At 37.5% G+C, this 15,755-nt stretch overlaps 1 protein-coding gene across 5 annotated transcripts; it reads left to right on the top strand.

Annotated features, from left to right (window-relative positions):
* Nucleotides 1-170: 170 nt before the first annotated feature.
* On the top strand, nt 171-15,160 carry ftcdnl1 (formiminotransferase cyclodeaminase N-terminal like 1). Of its 5 annotated transcripts, XM_030124194.1 has the most exons (7): nt 171-285; nt 571-786; nt 2,872-2,996; nt 5,905-6,000; nt 6,509-6,664; nt 10,062-10,250; nt 13,780-15,160. In XM_030124194.1, the coding sequence occupies exons 3-7, from the start codon at nt 2,882-2,884 to the stop codon at nt 14,214-14,216; spliced, it is 993 nt and encodes a 330-aa protein (XP_029980054.1). In that variant the 5' UTR covers nt 171-285; nt 571-786; nt 2,872-2,881; the 3' UTR covers nt 14,217-15,160. The 5 variants fall into 5 exon arrangements, with proteins under 5 accessions (XP_029980054.1, XP_029980057.1, XP_029980055.1 ...); XM_030124197.1 differs by lacking the exon at nt 171-285 and having other exon boundaries at nt 323-634; nt 2,878-2,996; XM_030124195.1 differs by lacking the exon at nt 171-285 and having other exon boundaries at nt 323-634.
* Nucleotides 15,161-15,755: the final 595 nt, after the last annotated feature.

Raw genomic sequence — 15,755 nt, 5'->3', positions numbered from 1 at the left:
ACGGCCACTTCGTATTTTCAGTTTTATAAGGAAGCTAAATTATCACTTATTTTTTATTTTGACAGGTAGGAGTTTAATTCGTCTTGTTGTCCACATAGGGGCGCTGTTCGTCACGTTTTACTGCCAGCAGTAAACCAACTGCGCATGCTATTTATGGTTTCACGTCAGAGAGTAGATGAGAAAATGGAGAGATCAGTCGGTGTGTACTTCCGGGTTGGTCATTGCCGCGTAACGTCACGTATGGCCGTCTGTGGATTAAATCAAAAGCAAACCATTATTTCACAGGTGCGAGTTAAGGTTAGACAACTGTAACACACTGTACAGACAAATAAGTACAACATAAAAACAAAAATGTGTATTAATTTTTCATAAGCACAGTATAATACAGTGAAACAAACTAAATAAACCTAAAAATGTGATCAACAGATCAATAAAATTATCTCAGACAAGTTCAATGGGCAATTTAGCCTATTCATTAATGTGTGATAAATTCATACAGTTTATATCACTGCTATTGTTATTTTTGCACCGTTTGGTTGTCACACTCCATCTCTTGCGCTTGTTTTGCAGAGCAGGCTGATCCGTCTTGCCCTGGATGTCACTTCTCTTGAGCTCCACATGCTAAAGCCAGCTTGTGAACTTCGAGTGGAATGTGGACGTGTAGTAGAAGTAGTTTGTGTCAGTGCATTCACACTAACATAAAAAGTGGTGTGCATTTTCCTTGCGTGGAAGGCCGGAGGAAAGACTGCATATATAGCTGGTGAAAGTCAGTTTAAGTTAACGCAAGTATGTTGTATGATGCATCTCTTGTTTTGCATGCCATTTCGTGTAACTTTAGCTCCTCAGGTTGAACAGTTGTACTTTGACCATGTTTTGCAACCTTTTATAGTCAGCAATGAGATGTGATCAGGTCTCTGTTAAAAGGGTTACGAGGCTTTAATTATTAAACTGTTTACACTCCGAGTAAACCATTCTGTTAAATAAAGGACAGGCAGTGGAAATTTTGTTGATGTCTTAAGAATGGTACTTACTGCCGTTTAAAGGAAGAACAATGAATGTTAAGTTATTTCAAACAGACATGAGGGGTTATGTTTTTTTGTGCATTTGCATAATGTTCATTTTATACATCATATCTACAGCTCAGGCAAAACTCCTCACGTGGATTTAACACAGAAAATCCTTTCAATGGAAAATAATTTGAATGATTAATATGTTTGAGCCGCAACATATGATAAAGAGCATAAAGATTGGACTTGCTTTCAATGGAAAAAGGTCATGCGGTCTGTTGAGTCTAGACTGACCCTGTTGCAGAGTTAGACCTGCACACCAGGGTGAGAAGAGAGATGGATGAAGTGATTACCCATCATGCCTAGTGCCTACAGTAGAAGCCTGTTGGGGAACACCAGCATGTTCTGGGGTTTCTTCAGTTTGTCAGGTCTAGGTTCACAACGTTATGTGTCACTAAAATTATGGAAATAATGTAAAAAAAAAAAAAAAAAAGTGGCATTGCCTAAGCTTATTGAAATGATACCACAGTGAATGCATGTTGTGTCATTATTTGTGCAGCTGTAGTTAAATTTATGCCAATTGTGTGTATTCAGTACCTCCTCACGAGTATGGATAAAATGTTTCCATCCATGACCCATAACATCATGACCACTGATAGACCTGCAGTTTTGGAGATGCAATTGTAATTGGGCAATTCAGTTTCACCCTTGTGATATTCATTCAGATCCTTAGGCTTGTTCATTTCGGTGCTTCAAATACATCAGAGCCAAAGGACGTAAATGTTCACTTGCTGCTGATTATATTCCACCTACTGAAAGGTGCTACTTTGAAAAGATTAGCAAGATTTTTACTGCTTCATCTGTCTGCGTTAACAATGATGATCCTTGAACAGTGTAAAGCTTTAAAAGTACAGTGTGTGTGTTTTATAGAGGCATTGAGTGAAGTGGCAGGTTGTACCACTCTGCTCTGCTTTGTGAACATGGCAGTCCCTTGTTATGTCAGTGCTTATACATACTGTATTTGTTGATGGTAATGCACCTTATTGCTGGATGCCACTCACTATAAAAAGGAAAAAAGGAGGAGGTCTGTTCTGTGCTGCTGTAGAACCTGCTTGTGCAACATGGTGGACTCCATGAAAGGTGACCTCCTCCCTCTCACTACAAATGGCCCATTCTAAAGCACAACAACTCCATTTTTATCTGATTATAGACTGACGAAAAGATAAGTTTGAATATTCCATTTCTGCAGTTGGATCCTCCTAAACCTGATCCATTGGATGTTGAAGTACATCAGGAAAAACAAAACAGCCCACACCACTCTGTTCATTCTGTGTCAACTCCACAAGAATTCTCAGCTGTTCTCAGTTAATTTGTTTGATTAGATTTAAAAAAAAAAAAAAAAAAAAAAAAAAAACTTCCTCCTGGGCCCTTAAGCTCTACTCCAATCACTGTCATTAATATGCATACTCTCAAAGCTTCACGAATTGCTCATTTTTCCCTGGACTGGTTTGACGTTTGTACTGAACTTTCACAGTCTGTAATGACGTAAATACTTATTGGTGAGATAAACAAGATTTTTATTTTCAGGTGATTTCACACAAATGACACATAATTGGGAATATTCTGTAATAATTAGATCCTCGTGAATCTTACACAGTGGAATATTTACGATACCTGACCTCTTCATCATTTTGTATTTCTAGACAGAAATTATTGTTATTATTTGACCTCAAGTTTGTTTCTGTTTTTATGTACCTATATTTCTGTTTAATACTGACATTTACATTTTTGCAATCTATGATATGAACCAGGACCTTCTATGTCAGTTGGTATGAAATGACCCACATTGGTTTCTTAAATACAGTTGCAGAAACATGTCCTCCTCTTCTTTGGGTAGACGTGTGGTTGCCTGCCTCCTTAACATTTCTGAGGCGCGCAGAAAAGAGCTGGTGGAGACTGTGGCCAAGGCAGCTTTATACGACTCTCAAGGTAAGTGTGGCAGGGCTACATGTGAGAATTAGGCTATTTTTACATAACTGATTCATCATATCACACCCTACTTCAGTGCAATAATCACACCCATGCACCTTGTGTTTTTTAATTTCACCTTGTGCATATCCTATACTGCCTGTATACAGCCTTATATGTTGTATATATTTCTTCTGAGTTAGCTTTTTGTATATTTTAGTAGTATAAATATACATTTAATATTTTTTCTTGTAGTTTTGTACATTGCCAATATTTTTGAGTATTTTGTGTGATATTTTAATGCAGTCTTGTAGCACATTTAGTGTTTGCTGCTAAACCAGGGTTTTTCAACCTCGGGATTGGGACCCCATGTAGGGTCGCCTGGAATTCAAATGGGGTCACCTGAAATTTCAAGTAATTGCTAAAAAAAAAAAAAATTACTAATTTTAAAAAATATATGGTGAGTTGAGAGAGACAATCACAATCCAATACTGTTTATCTTTCAAATGTTCATTGTGGCTGATTTAAGATACTGCAGCTCTTTCATAATTCATAGTTTGAGTTATTGTTTGTTCAGTCTTAATTTGCAGCCTTGTAAATACAAGTTCGACTGACTGTACATATCCTGACCAAAGAAGATAAAATTCTTACTTTGTGCAGTAATCTACACCTGGCTTTTCTGCCTCCATCCATAATAATATACATTATATAGCCTAAATGTCATCTAAAATTAACGTTTATTTGCAACATAGTGTAGCAAACTATTACATGATCAAAAACACATGAATTTTAGCAAAAAAAAAAAAAAAAAAGGCTCTATGTTGAATATCTGGGGTCACTAGAAATGTGTGATGTTAAAATGGGGTCACGAGCCAAAAAAGGTTGGAAACCACTGTGCTAAACAGAACAGTGCTGCTAAATGGATTTTCATTTGTTCTGTAACAGTGACAATAAAGATCCATTATGTTCTATTGGTTATATGGTGGGTATTATCACATCTAAATCAAATCAAATTGTATTTATGTATCACCAAATTATAACAAAAGTTATCTCATGACACTTTACATTGAGATCTGGTCTAGACTAGACTCTTAATGTAGCAAAGCATATAATCCACAAAACCAAGATGTGTGGTTCTCCATTGCTAAAATACCACATTTTCCTAGCAATACGTCTGTATTCTCATGAATCTGGTCATCTTATTCTGAAAGCAAATTGATGATTTTAGTTATGACTCTGAATGTTTCTCATAGTCGAGGATTCTTCCCCAGTAGTCGTTTACTTCTTACTGATCAATACACTCATGAATAGAATGATCTGGTTGGAGTGAAAAAGGCCCCACCCCCAACATCAGTGGCTCAGTAAACAATAACACACAACAGTAGTATTTACTAGAACACTGGTAAATGTAGTATTTATATTTTATGCAGTAATAAAAGGGAAGCAGTGGTTTAACTTCACTCCAAATATCCACCTAAAAACATTTCTCTTTTCATGTATCTGTCATTTAACTTTAAATTCTTATTTCACTGTACAACTTATTGTAAGTACATTCAGGCTACTGTTGTTTTAATCACTTACTAAAGATTCTTTAATTTAATTACTCTCTTTTGTTGTGTTTTAATGTATTCTGTGCTGTCTGTGCTGATGTGGCTTTTATTTTTCTATCAGGACACTGATTTGCCTTTGAAGATGAACTAATGTGAATGAACCTGATTAACCTACAGTATAAAACTGACCAAATGTATTTAACTGCATATTGCACTAGAGAGGCTTTACAGCTCTTTAATCTTCTTTTTTTGAGGTTTTATTTGTAGTCATGGTTGGCTTTTTTTCACTTAGCAGGATTTTTATAAGGCTTTATGCAAAGGAGTGTGAGAGTTTAAACATCACCAAGGATCCACAGACTAGAGGAATCCTTGAAAATTCTCCAGAGAAGGGATTCAGTCCTCTGGCAAAATCTGATCAAGTAACTATATGTGAATAAATCCTTGACGCATCCGTCCTTGACTTAGAGAAACATCTGATATTTCATGTCAAGTGTACGCTAGCTGATTGTCATTCTTTCCTTACGGTGGCACATTATTATTTCTGTGCACTTTCTGACAATCACTATACCTCCACAGTACTGGACTCCGACTGCACTGATAAAACACACATTTTTTTAAGGACCCATGTACCGACCATGGTCAAACCGTATTGTTCCTGTTGGGATTGTTAATATTATTCCAGTTATTTTGACAGTAAAACCAGATGTACAGACTACTGTTGGCAGTGAAATTTTAATTGAAGATACAAGGAAATGAGAGATACAAGGAAAATTAATCTGTGAACCACAAGGAAGTGGTAGAATCCCTAACCCTAACACAAAAACTAACTTGGCAGTCTGTAGCAAGAGACCAATTATATTTTTGATCTCATTTGAATTTTGTCACTTTTTACACATGATGTTTAGCAATTTAAAAGATAATTTTATATGTAAAAAAAAAAAAAAGTCACAGTTTGTGACAAAGATAGTAAAGTAACTGTATTCTGTCTGTTAGCAGTCTATACTATATTTATGTCCTACTGGGTTTTATTAACCTTTATCTATAACAAATTTTGTTGAATTAGTCACAAAAGTTCACCACTCACTCTACTCATATACTTTGACTGTGTTCCTCATGTTTAGGTGCATCTGCTGATGCAGGCCACCCTGTATTCAGCTTTTATTCAGCCATTATTTTTTTTTTTTTTTTTTTTTCAGACTTGTACATGGACATTTTTCTTGACAAATTTGACAAACTAATTCTATCTAATCTATTTCATGGATCTGCCTCACTTGAGTCAACTTTAGGTTACAGTTGCACTGGGATGTTTTAACCCCATTGTAATTCTAGTCTTATTCTCTGTTCTTTTATGTTTTATTTTTATTATTCTCCTATATCAGGTGTTAGAAAAGAAGGAACAACAGTCCTGAACATCTTCAATGACCATGACTATAACCGCTCTGTCATCACTATCGTGGCCAGTATCGACTCTATCAGTGAGTATTTAAGTTTAATGTCTTTACTGAAGCCCCAACACTAATATTAAATGTTGATATATGCCCCCTCGTCCTCCTTGGGGGAGGATAATGCCATGTCTTTACTGTGGATGCTACGGCAGGGAGCAGCTACTGCACTATCTCAGTCTTCTGCTCACCAATCCTTTGAGAGCAAAAAATCCTTTAATAAGCTTTGTCAGGGATTTAAACACAAAAAATATGCAAGAAGGGCATTTTTTTTTTTTTTTTTTTCAGAAAAAGATCACAGTGAAGTTTATCTTATTTGAATGCTTATCCCAAATGTGATGCAGACAAAGCTGTTTAGGTTTACAGATGTACAGTATGTCCTACATGCTCATTTCAAGGCTTATTTTGCCCAAAGCTTTCATCTTTATCATGTCAAATTTGTTATTGGTAATAATGCAAAACTGTAAATAGATTTTTTTTAAGTCACCTGTTCATCCTAGCCAATAAGGACTATGTTTTGACTGTGCTTGACGTTTTCCAGGAGAGGTGGTTCTGTCCGCATGTGAGAAAGCCTGTGAGCTGATTGACATGCGTGACCACACAGGCGTTCACCCTTGTATGGGTGCTGTCGACCTTATACCCATCTACCCCCTGGGTGAGGAGGTGGGTGTGGAGGACTGTGCCAAAGAGGCCCGAGGTAAAGTTATGCTTGTGCACGTTAGTGTGTGAGTACTCAAAGACAATTGTACCCTCTACTTCAGCTTGTGCTATGTTGAAGCTGTGTATTAGCCTGCATTTAAGGCTTTTTGTCCATTTCTTTTTTAGACGGTGCTAAAACACTTAAATATTCTTTCATATAGAAGTTAAATATCTGACATTTTCATGAGTTTACGCTTGTGTTAGCCTATTTTGTACTGGGAGCTGGTTATTTGTTAACCCATAAAGACCAAAACCATCTACTGATCTACAATGTTTAATAACTTCTGATTGATTAATACTATAAATACATGTAAGTAATTGGTGTAAAATGTAGTTTGTCATCTTTTCATGGTCATCAGATATGACCCATTTGGATGTTAAGAGGCTCCGTAGTGAACGTGGAAACACCGTCACCTTCTGCAACATTGATTCACCAGTAAAACCCATGAAGTTTGATCAATAGTAGATGGAGACAGTTGTTTTTACATTCAGTCAATGATATCTTTGCTGAAAAGTCACCTTTTCTTCAGTTTTCTCTGTTTCAGATATAATGACCTTTGAGTTTACTCTGAGCTTTTATGAACATCTACATGATCAGTACATTAAATATAGGACAATACATGATTTTCACTGAAAAAATGCAAAATACACAGAATAATATTATAATAAATGGTTCTAAATCACTTAAGAAAGATGAAATACAGAGAAACATTCATTTGGGAACAGTCACAAAAGTAGCACTGGGTCTTTATGGGTAAAGGTGAGCTAAATCCATCTCTCGCCAAATAGTAGTTGCACACTGTCACAGCTGTAAAGGATCAGAGTAGAGGAAGTAGGTTTGTTTCCATAAATGTAGCAAACATTTAGCTCACATGATTGATCAGATGACTCCTTAGCTGTTTGCTGCATCTTCCTAGATCTTCTGATAAAGGGTGAAAACATGTCTGGCACAACAGGTCACATGGAGTGATGATGAGACTGTATTATCCTTGTCCCATCATGCAAAAGATCTCAGCCATTTTAGTTGGAAAACTGTTGTTGAACGTTCTGCATCTTCCACTGTTTATTAGAGCCACGTGTTGAATAGCCTACGATCCCACCTGTGGCAACACAAGGCAGCGTAATTATTTGCTCCGAGCCATGGAAATGCACATCCCACAATTAAGACGAGGAGTCAATTACAAACTGGGTTTCTTATAAAAGGCCAGAGTTCGCCATGTAACAAATAACATGGCAACAGTAAAAAACAACAATGATAAATTAAAGCAAGTTCTCAATTACAAAAAAATACTAGTTATAGATCATAATTGATAAACATCTGTGCTGCTTCAATGTGTACAGCTACACATTTCATTTACAACAATTCACTCCAAGATTAGATTACTGTAGCGCTTTTCAAGGCACCCAAAGCACTTTACAGTATTGATCCATTATTCACTTTCACATTCTCACTCTGGCCACAGCTGCCCTGGGGCAGGTTGATGAAAGCGTGGTTGACAATTAGCACCAAACAGCCCCTCTGATCACCACCAAACATTCATAAGCATTCATAAACCAGTGTGAGTGACACGGGGTGAAGTGTCTTGCCCAAGGACACAATGGCACATGACTAGGACAGAGCAGGATTCGAACAGTTCAGTTATTGGATGATCCACTGTACCTCCTGAGCGACGGCCCCAACACGTCAAGGCTTTGTTGGTCTCCATCACTCACTCAAGTGTTTTTGGCCAATTTTAGTCACTGCAGGTGTGTCTCTTTTTCAGCAAAACTTACAAGTATGAAAGGAGGACAACAATGCAATAAAAGAGTGGTTAAGAGAGATTTTATTTTGTAGCTGTTAGGGAAGGGTTGTATCTGTTTAAAAGCTTGTGCAGTGCTTTTAACTCTGCAAACGTGAATGTATCAACATGGAGTTTTGTACAGAGCTTGGCCATTTCTAATTATTAACCAGAGGAAAGTAGAAAAAAAGGGTGGACTCTAATATAAGCCTCTTTAAAATAAAGTCCTGGTACCTCCAGAAGGTGAGAGAAACATATGTAGACCTACTACTACTATCGTCTGCTCCCTTTAAAGGTCTCCATAGTGAGTCATCTGCTTCCATCTGACCCTGACCCTACTTCCATGTCCTCCTTCACCACATCCACAGATCTCCTCTGTGGTTTTCCTCTTGGCCTCCTGCCTGATATATTCACTATCACTCCTCTGCATATGTCCATACCATCTCAATCTGGCCTCACTCATTTTGTCTCCAACACATCCAACCTGAGCTGCCTCTTTTGTGCTCATTCCTAATAAGAGAAATATGTACAGACTGCAGCCACTATTTGAGAAAATATGGTAATTTGCATTTATGTTTTTGTGTCTTTTCAAAATATTGCTTCATATTTGCTTGACATTTTATAGAAACCAAGCTACTGAATACACTGGCAGTACAGACCATTATTATAGATGTAGGCAAATATGACTTTTAGGTTAGAAATGGGTGTTAGCTAACATTAACAAAAACTGGCTCCCAATTCTAAATTTACTCCAACATGAACTTCACATAATCTCATAAGTCAGGATTCAACATGGATGTTTTTTCACTTTTCTGGGTGAAAAAGTCAGTCAGAAATCTACCTCCTTTAAGTTAATTTTTGCATTCTTCTAGAAATTGTTTTATTATTGTATTCTAGCAACACTTTTACAATACTTGATGCATCTTTGTATAACATGTACTGTAGACATGCTGCAAAAACCACAAAATACAGTTCCAGATTTTCCCTTTAACATCACACAGTTAAACTTTTTTTAAGGGTTATTGAAATTCTCGCTCACACCCAAGTTCATAAGAGTCTTTACTCACTCCCATTATCTCAGTGGAGATGAAAATGGAGTGAAATAGGTCACTCTTGAGTTACTTCTGTCGTCAGTTCTCAAAAAGTACAGCTGGTTTAACCCAGTTATTAGGATTCACTAGTGAATATGGTTCAAAATGTGATGAAATGCAAACTTTGACATGGCTTCTCAACACAGTTTGCATTTCCATATCATATGCATCTTCTATAGTGTCAACATGCATCTTATTTTTGTCCTGTTGATTAGTTTCACTGTTTACCAGCCATGTGTCTTGCTGATGATCTGCTCTGCATATGATCTTTGTTGCCTCAAGTGTGCATTCAGTATGCTAATTTGTGTAGGCTGCAGAATAGTAATTGGCAGACTCACTAACAACCGGTGTATACAGTACGTGCCTCAGTGTACTAAGTGGTCCCAACGCCCACATCTGTCCTGTTCGATTTACTTCCCCTCAGGAGTGTTTTGTCTGTCTTGCTCTTATTGTTCTCCTGTGAATCTGATGACATGTGTTCCATTTGCGGGTAAACTAATATATCTATCTCATTGAATGGGTTCAGCTGTGGCTGAAGGACTGACACAGAGGGTCCGGGGAACCAGTGCCTTCCTGTTTGGATGGGCGGACTCCCCCCTTCAGCGGGGACTGGCCCAGAGGAGGAAAGAGATGGGCTGGTTCAAGAAGACCACAGACCTGCAAGTAATCAGACCTGACGTTGGACCTCCACCACAGAAGCAGTTCGGTCTCACAGGTGAGCCAGAGCAGTCAGACTTAGACAGTGATGTCATCTAATAAATGTTTCAGTCTGAGAGGAAGACCAGAGTACTTTTTTGCCAGTGCAGCCTGATTCAAGGTCAGGAACAATCCACCTTGAAGAAATGTCTGGCTTTTTTAACATTAACTTCAGCCTGAACCTTGATTAAAATGTTTACCTGTTTTTACATGTTTACCCTGTTTAGTTGTGGGTAAGTACGCACAGTAATTGAATACAGATACACAACTGTGTTCACTGTCCATTCTGTTGTTGTGGTTTCATCCAAATGGAAACAACCACAGGCTCTAAATCCTGAAAACGGGATCAAGAAGAAATGCAGAAGACTACTAAAGGGTTTTGTTGTAACTGATGTTTACATGGCCTACAGGCATATATTAACTAATGACAGCAGTGCTTCAGTGGACGGACAGACTTTATTTTTCCCAAACTGGGAAATTACAGTGCAGCAGCAGCATGATACACAATAAAAATAGAATACATGAGTAACAAGAGTAAAAAACAGAACACAAGAGCAAACACTGTACATAATTAGAAGTATAAAAAAGATCTGGGTAAAAAAACTGGATAATAACTGTAATATTCCAAAAAATAAAACTGTAAGGTGCAAAATAAAGTGTAATGTTCAGTATGAGAAGGTGCAAAATGACATTTAAGTGCTTACAGGTTTATGACCAGAGACATCAGATGGAGGTGAATGAATTAGTCTGGGGTTCAGCAGATTGGATTTCATTGCTTTGATGGTAGAGAATGACATGTTTGTTGAGGTTTCTTGTTTTTATCTTTGGTTTTGATGGTATAAAGAAGAAAAGAAATACAAAATCCAAGTGTGTTTGGTTCATGGTTCAGTTACAGAGCTGACTAGAACTGCTGGACATAGGCCTCACCTGTTACAACACAAATCACAACACAAAATGTCACTTGACTTGTAGAATAATGATTTAGTCAATATGAGATTTTATCAGGTGGTGTTGTAAGTATCTGATTGATTGATAAGATCATCACAGAGGTTGTCTGATTGTTATGGAATCAACGATTTTCAGAAAATAGCTGTATACTTCGAACCAAATTGAGCTGCTTCTCCCTTTGAAGACCCCAAGGTGAAAGGTAACATGTAATTTGCATCTCCAGTCAGATATCTGTTGTGTCACCCATGGATGTAGTAACTGTATTCATACAACAGCAAACAAGATAAGAAGTGAAACCTGTAACATTTTATATTACGTTTCTCAAGTGGGTAACTTAATTACTGCTTATGAGAAGGATCTTAAATGAAAAAAAAAAAAGGTTTCACAATAATACTTTACATTGTTACACCAGTGTTTGGCAAAATAGCTATTGTCAAGAAGCATCAGGTCATTCTTGTCCTTTTTATTTTTATTCTCTTTGCTTCTGTACTCTGACAGAGGCATGTCCTTTTTCTTCTTTGGTGTTTGATGACAGCTGACAATCAGCATTCAAGAGGTCATGTGGTGTGACTGTGTTGAAGGGGCTGGTGCTTCTTTTTAGGTTCTGCCAATTAAACTGTCGAAAGTCAGATCTACTCCATTGAGCAGAATTCCACTTGGCAATGACACCCATGTGAGGGGGCATGTACTTCTGCACTCATGAAGAGCAGACTCACTAACACATGGTAGTGGTTCTTTGCACATGCAGCTTAATTGTGCATGTGCAAGTATGTGTTCTTTGCCTTCCTTGGGTATTTTATTTCTGCTTTACAATTGCCCATACAGCTTTTCGTTGTTGAATTTGCACATATTGTTAGACATACAGTGTCACAGTGGGCAGTTTCATGAGAATGCTTCCTTGCTCTCTGGACTTTTGATAAAAATGTGATGCCATACTTTGCTCCAACTTGACTGTTTCTTGATGACTGATGGATTTGGGACCATGATTGGTCATTACAACTGTCAATAATACTTTATACCAGTGGTTCTCAAACTTTTTACAGTGGAGTATCCCCTGAAATATCCTCCTGAGACACAGCAATGCATTTTTGTTTTCTGTAGGGGACAAGAGTTTCACAGCTTTACTTAAAAAAAAAAATCCTGGCCACTGCAAAGGATTTTCCATAAAAAAATTCAAATACAAAATACATTATGCTTTTTCCAATCAAGACAGATATTTAATGTAAAAAAGTCAAGCCGTTTACTTTCCTGGGTCTCCAGAGGATATACATTTTTAGCCAAGTACCCCCAACTCTCAGTTCAGCAATGTTGATTGAAAAAATTAGGCTAAATTTGTTCCTGTACCAAAGGTGTCTGTTTTTATTTTCAAAACTTTGTAAACTAGGAGAACGCAGACCTCCGCCCACCAAGGCAGATCAGTGCCCCCCTGATCACCACCAAAATTTAATCATTTGTTCCTTGTGCCAGTATCAACATTTCCTAAAATTTTCATCCAAATCCATCCATAACTTTTTGAGTTATCTTGCACACGGACCGACAGACAGACAAACCACCACCGGCAAAAACATAACCTCCTTGGCAGAGGTAACAAACAACATATATTTAACTTGAATAATTTAAAATAACAAATCTGTATAAGCAAATTTTGTGCAAAATATAAACTGAAAAGTACCCTCTTTTATTAATAAGAAAAATAAATGGTCATTACTTCAACTTTCAACTTTATTTATCCTTAGGAAAGGAAATTCGGTGTGCAGCAGGGGTCATAACATGAGCACATACACAAAAACACATACACAGAAACAGCACCACCAGATGCCACCACCACAATAAAATTAATGAATAAATTAACCTTTCATCAACAAAAACTTATTACTTAATTACTCAAATAAACTCATCTCAAATAATATAAAATAGAAATGTTCTTAAAATGTTACCAAAGCTTAAACAAGATGACAGACAATAATAATATAAAAAGACTTGTGCCTCACAGCAAGAAGGTCCTGGGTTCAATTCCAACACCAGTCGATGGGTGTGGGACCTTTCTGTGTGGAGTTTGCATGTTCTGCATGTACTCTGGCTTCCTCCCACCATCCAAAGACATGCACTGATAGGTGAATCGGTTCATCTAAATTGCCCATAGGTGTGAATGTGCAAGTGATTGTTTGGCAAGAGGGGTGTACCCCGCTTTTGCCCATGAAGTTGCTGGGATAGGCTCCAGCACCCCCATGACCCTAGTGAGGATAAAGCGGGTTCAGAAAATGAATGAAATGAAATTATATGAATGTATCTATTGTGTATTATTGTATATTTCAGCATGAATTTTCATGGTAACTTATTTAATGTATTTTGCCCCAAAAATTTCAAGTACACCCTGGACTTCTTTCAAGCCCCCTGGGGGTACACATACCCCATTTTGGGAACCTGCTTTATACAGTCCTTTGAGTTTTGAGGTTGGCTGATCTGTACACACATCCATCTTTATATACAGCCTATGGTTGTGTGATCATTGCATCTTGATAATATGCTTATATTGGCAACCATTTTCTTTCAAAATAACTGTATTTGGTTTTCCTTTCTTTTTTCATGGCTGTGTGCAGGTGTTGGGACCAGTCCTTACGTCATGAACTGCAACGTCACTATTGACACCCAGGACATCAACTTGGGCCGCAGCATAGCCACGGCCATCAGGGAGTCCACCCTGGGGGGTATCCCTGGGGTGCAGGTGCTGGCTTTACCACACGATGGCACTGTTGAAATCGCATGTAATGTGGAAAGCGTGAAAGGCAGTCCACCCAGTAACATGGCTGCAGGCGAAGCGTGGCCGTCTTTCAGCATCAGTGGTCAGCCATACTGTCACGCTCCGGCTTCTCTCATCACGGCAAGGGTTGCAGAGCTGGCTGGGAGGCAGGGGGTGGGCACAAAGGGAACAGCGCTGGTGGGGTTCACCCCCCATGAGTGCAGGGGCCTTGCAGAGTTTGCGCTGTCCCAAGGGATTGCTGAGTTCTGGAAAGAGCAGCGCAGGATCCGTATGTAAAAACAAATCCTCTCCAGAACCAGTGAAACCATAGACGAGTACACGTCATCTGTTTAATGTCACATAATTATTTTTCCTCATGCAGCTGCTAACAGCCTTGGGTTCCAATGTTCCCAAAATGTGACGTATACGCTGAAGAAGATAATCATGTCATTTAAGTAATTTCTTTAATTTATTTGAATAATATTATTTCCCAGTGGATGTTGACAGTTGGTAGAATAACTGTTTTCCTATGATAACATAAAATGTAATAAATAATTTGTTCTTATATTTCCAAACCTCTTCATAATGTGTGTAAACTGTGTTACAAGAGACTGTGGTTTACATTTCAGTTTTATTCAGTGTCTCAGACATAAAACCATGAATCCCAGCATGTTGTCGTCCACATCGCAATCCGAGGCAGCACGTTTCTTTTGTGTGTGTCATTTCCTGTTTGGAACAAATAGGACACTTGTGTTTACTGATGAGTTTGCGCTGATGAGCCTTTTCCCATCATTTTCCACCATCAGACTGACTGTGCATGACTCTGTGGGAGAGTCACCATGTGTGTGTGTGAAACGGCTATTTTTATCACAAAAGCTGAACATGACCTTCTGGAAAAATCCAGCCATTTGATTTGATTTTGACTAATCACCAACATGTGCAGATTAATTTTAAAGCTACATTTTAGCTTTTTACCAAGTACACAGTGTTTGAAATTATTATGAACAGGACATTTATGTTTTTCTAAAACAACTAATAGAAGTGAAGATTTTTAGAATTTTTTAACAGTTATGTAATGTGTATGAGACCAAAACCGTTAATGACTGAACAGCTTCTTCACTATCTTGAGAAGAATTCAAAATACATGATTCCAAATAATTATGGACACTTTGAAATGTATTAATTCATAACACATTTGACACAACTGTGTCAGCTGCATTAAAAAAAAACTAAAATCACTGTCCTGCAGTTGTACTTTAGATCCATGTCCTTCCAGACTTGTTTAATGCAAGTAGTGAAAACTTTCAAGGAAATGAACACTGACATGTTTGATTACAGTGGATCATTACCACTGAAAAACTGAAAATGATTCTGTGTCTTAACTCTACTTTCAAAGTGTGGTGTTGAATGATTGACTTTTTTTTTTTTTTTTTTTTAGCAGAAAATTATGTTGCTGTACCAGATAGAGATTTTAGATACATGTATATCAGTTAATTTTTGCATTACATATTGGTATGAGTTTCATGATTGTGTTGTTTTGTCATATTCACTTTGACCTTTGACCACAGAAATCTAATCAGTTCATCAGTTGTGTCCAAGTGAACATTTGCAGTTGAAATATCATTGAGGAGTGATCTTCATTTACAGTGAGGTGAAGTAACAATTAAATAGCTGTCATTTATCATTTTGATGACATAAGCCATAAAAGGGCAAATAAAAAAGTCTTGAGAAGAAGACACTTGGCTATTGCAGCATTTAGTCCAACAAAATATTGCATTTGATTACATATTTGTAGGCTAAATAAGATCAACTGTTCAACTAATCAACCTACCTGTC

Source organism: Sphaeramia orbicularis, chromosome 21, assembly GCF_902148855.1.
Source record: "Sphaeramia orbicularis chromosome 21, fSphaOr1.1, whole genome shotgun sequence".
NCBI lineage: Eukaryota > Metazoa > Chordata > Actinopteri > Kurtiformes > Apogonidae > Sphaeramia > Sphaeramia orbicularis.
This window is presented reverse-complemented; position numbering and strand designations above follow the sequence as displayed.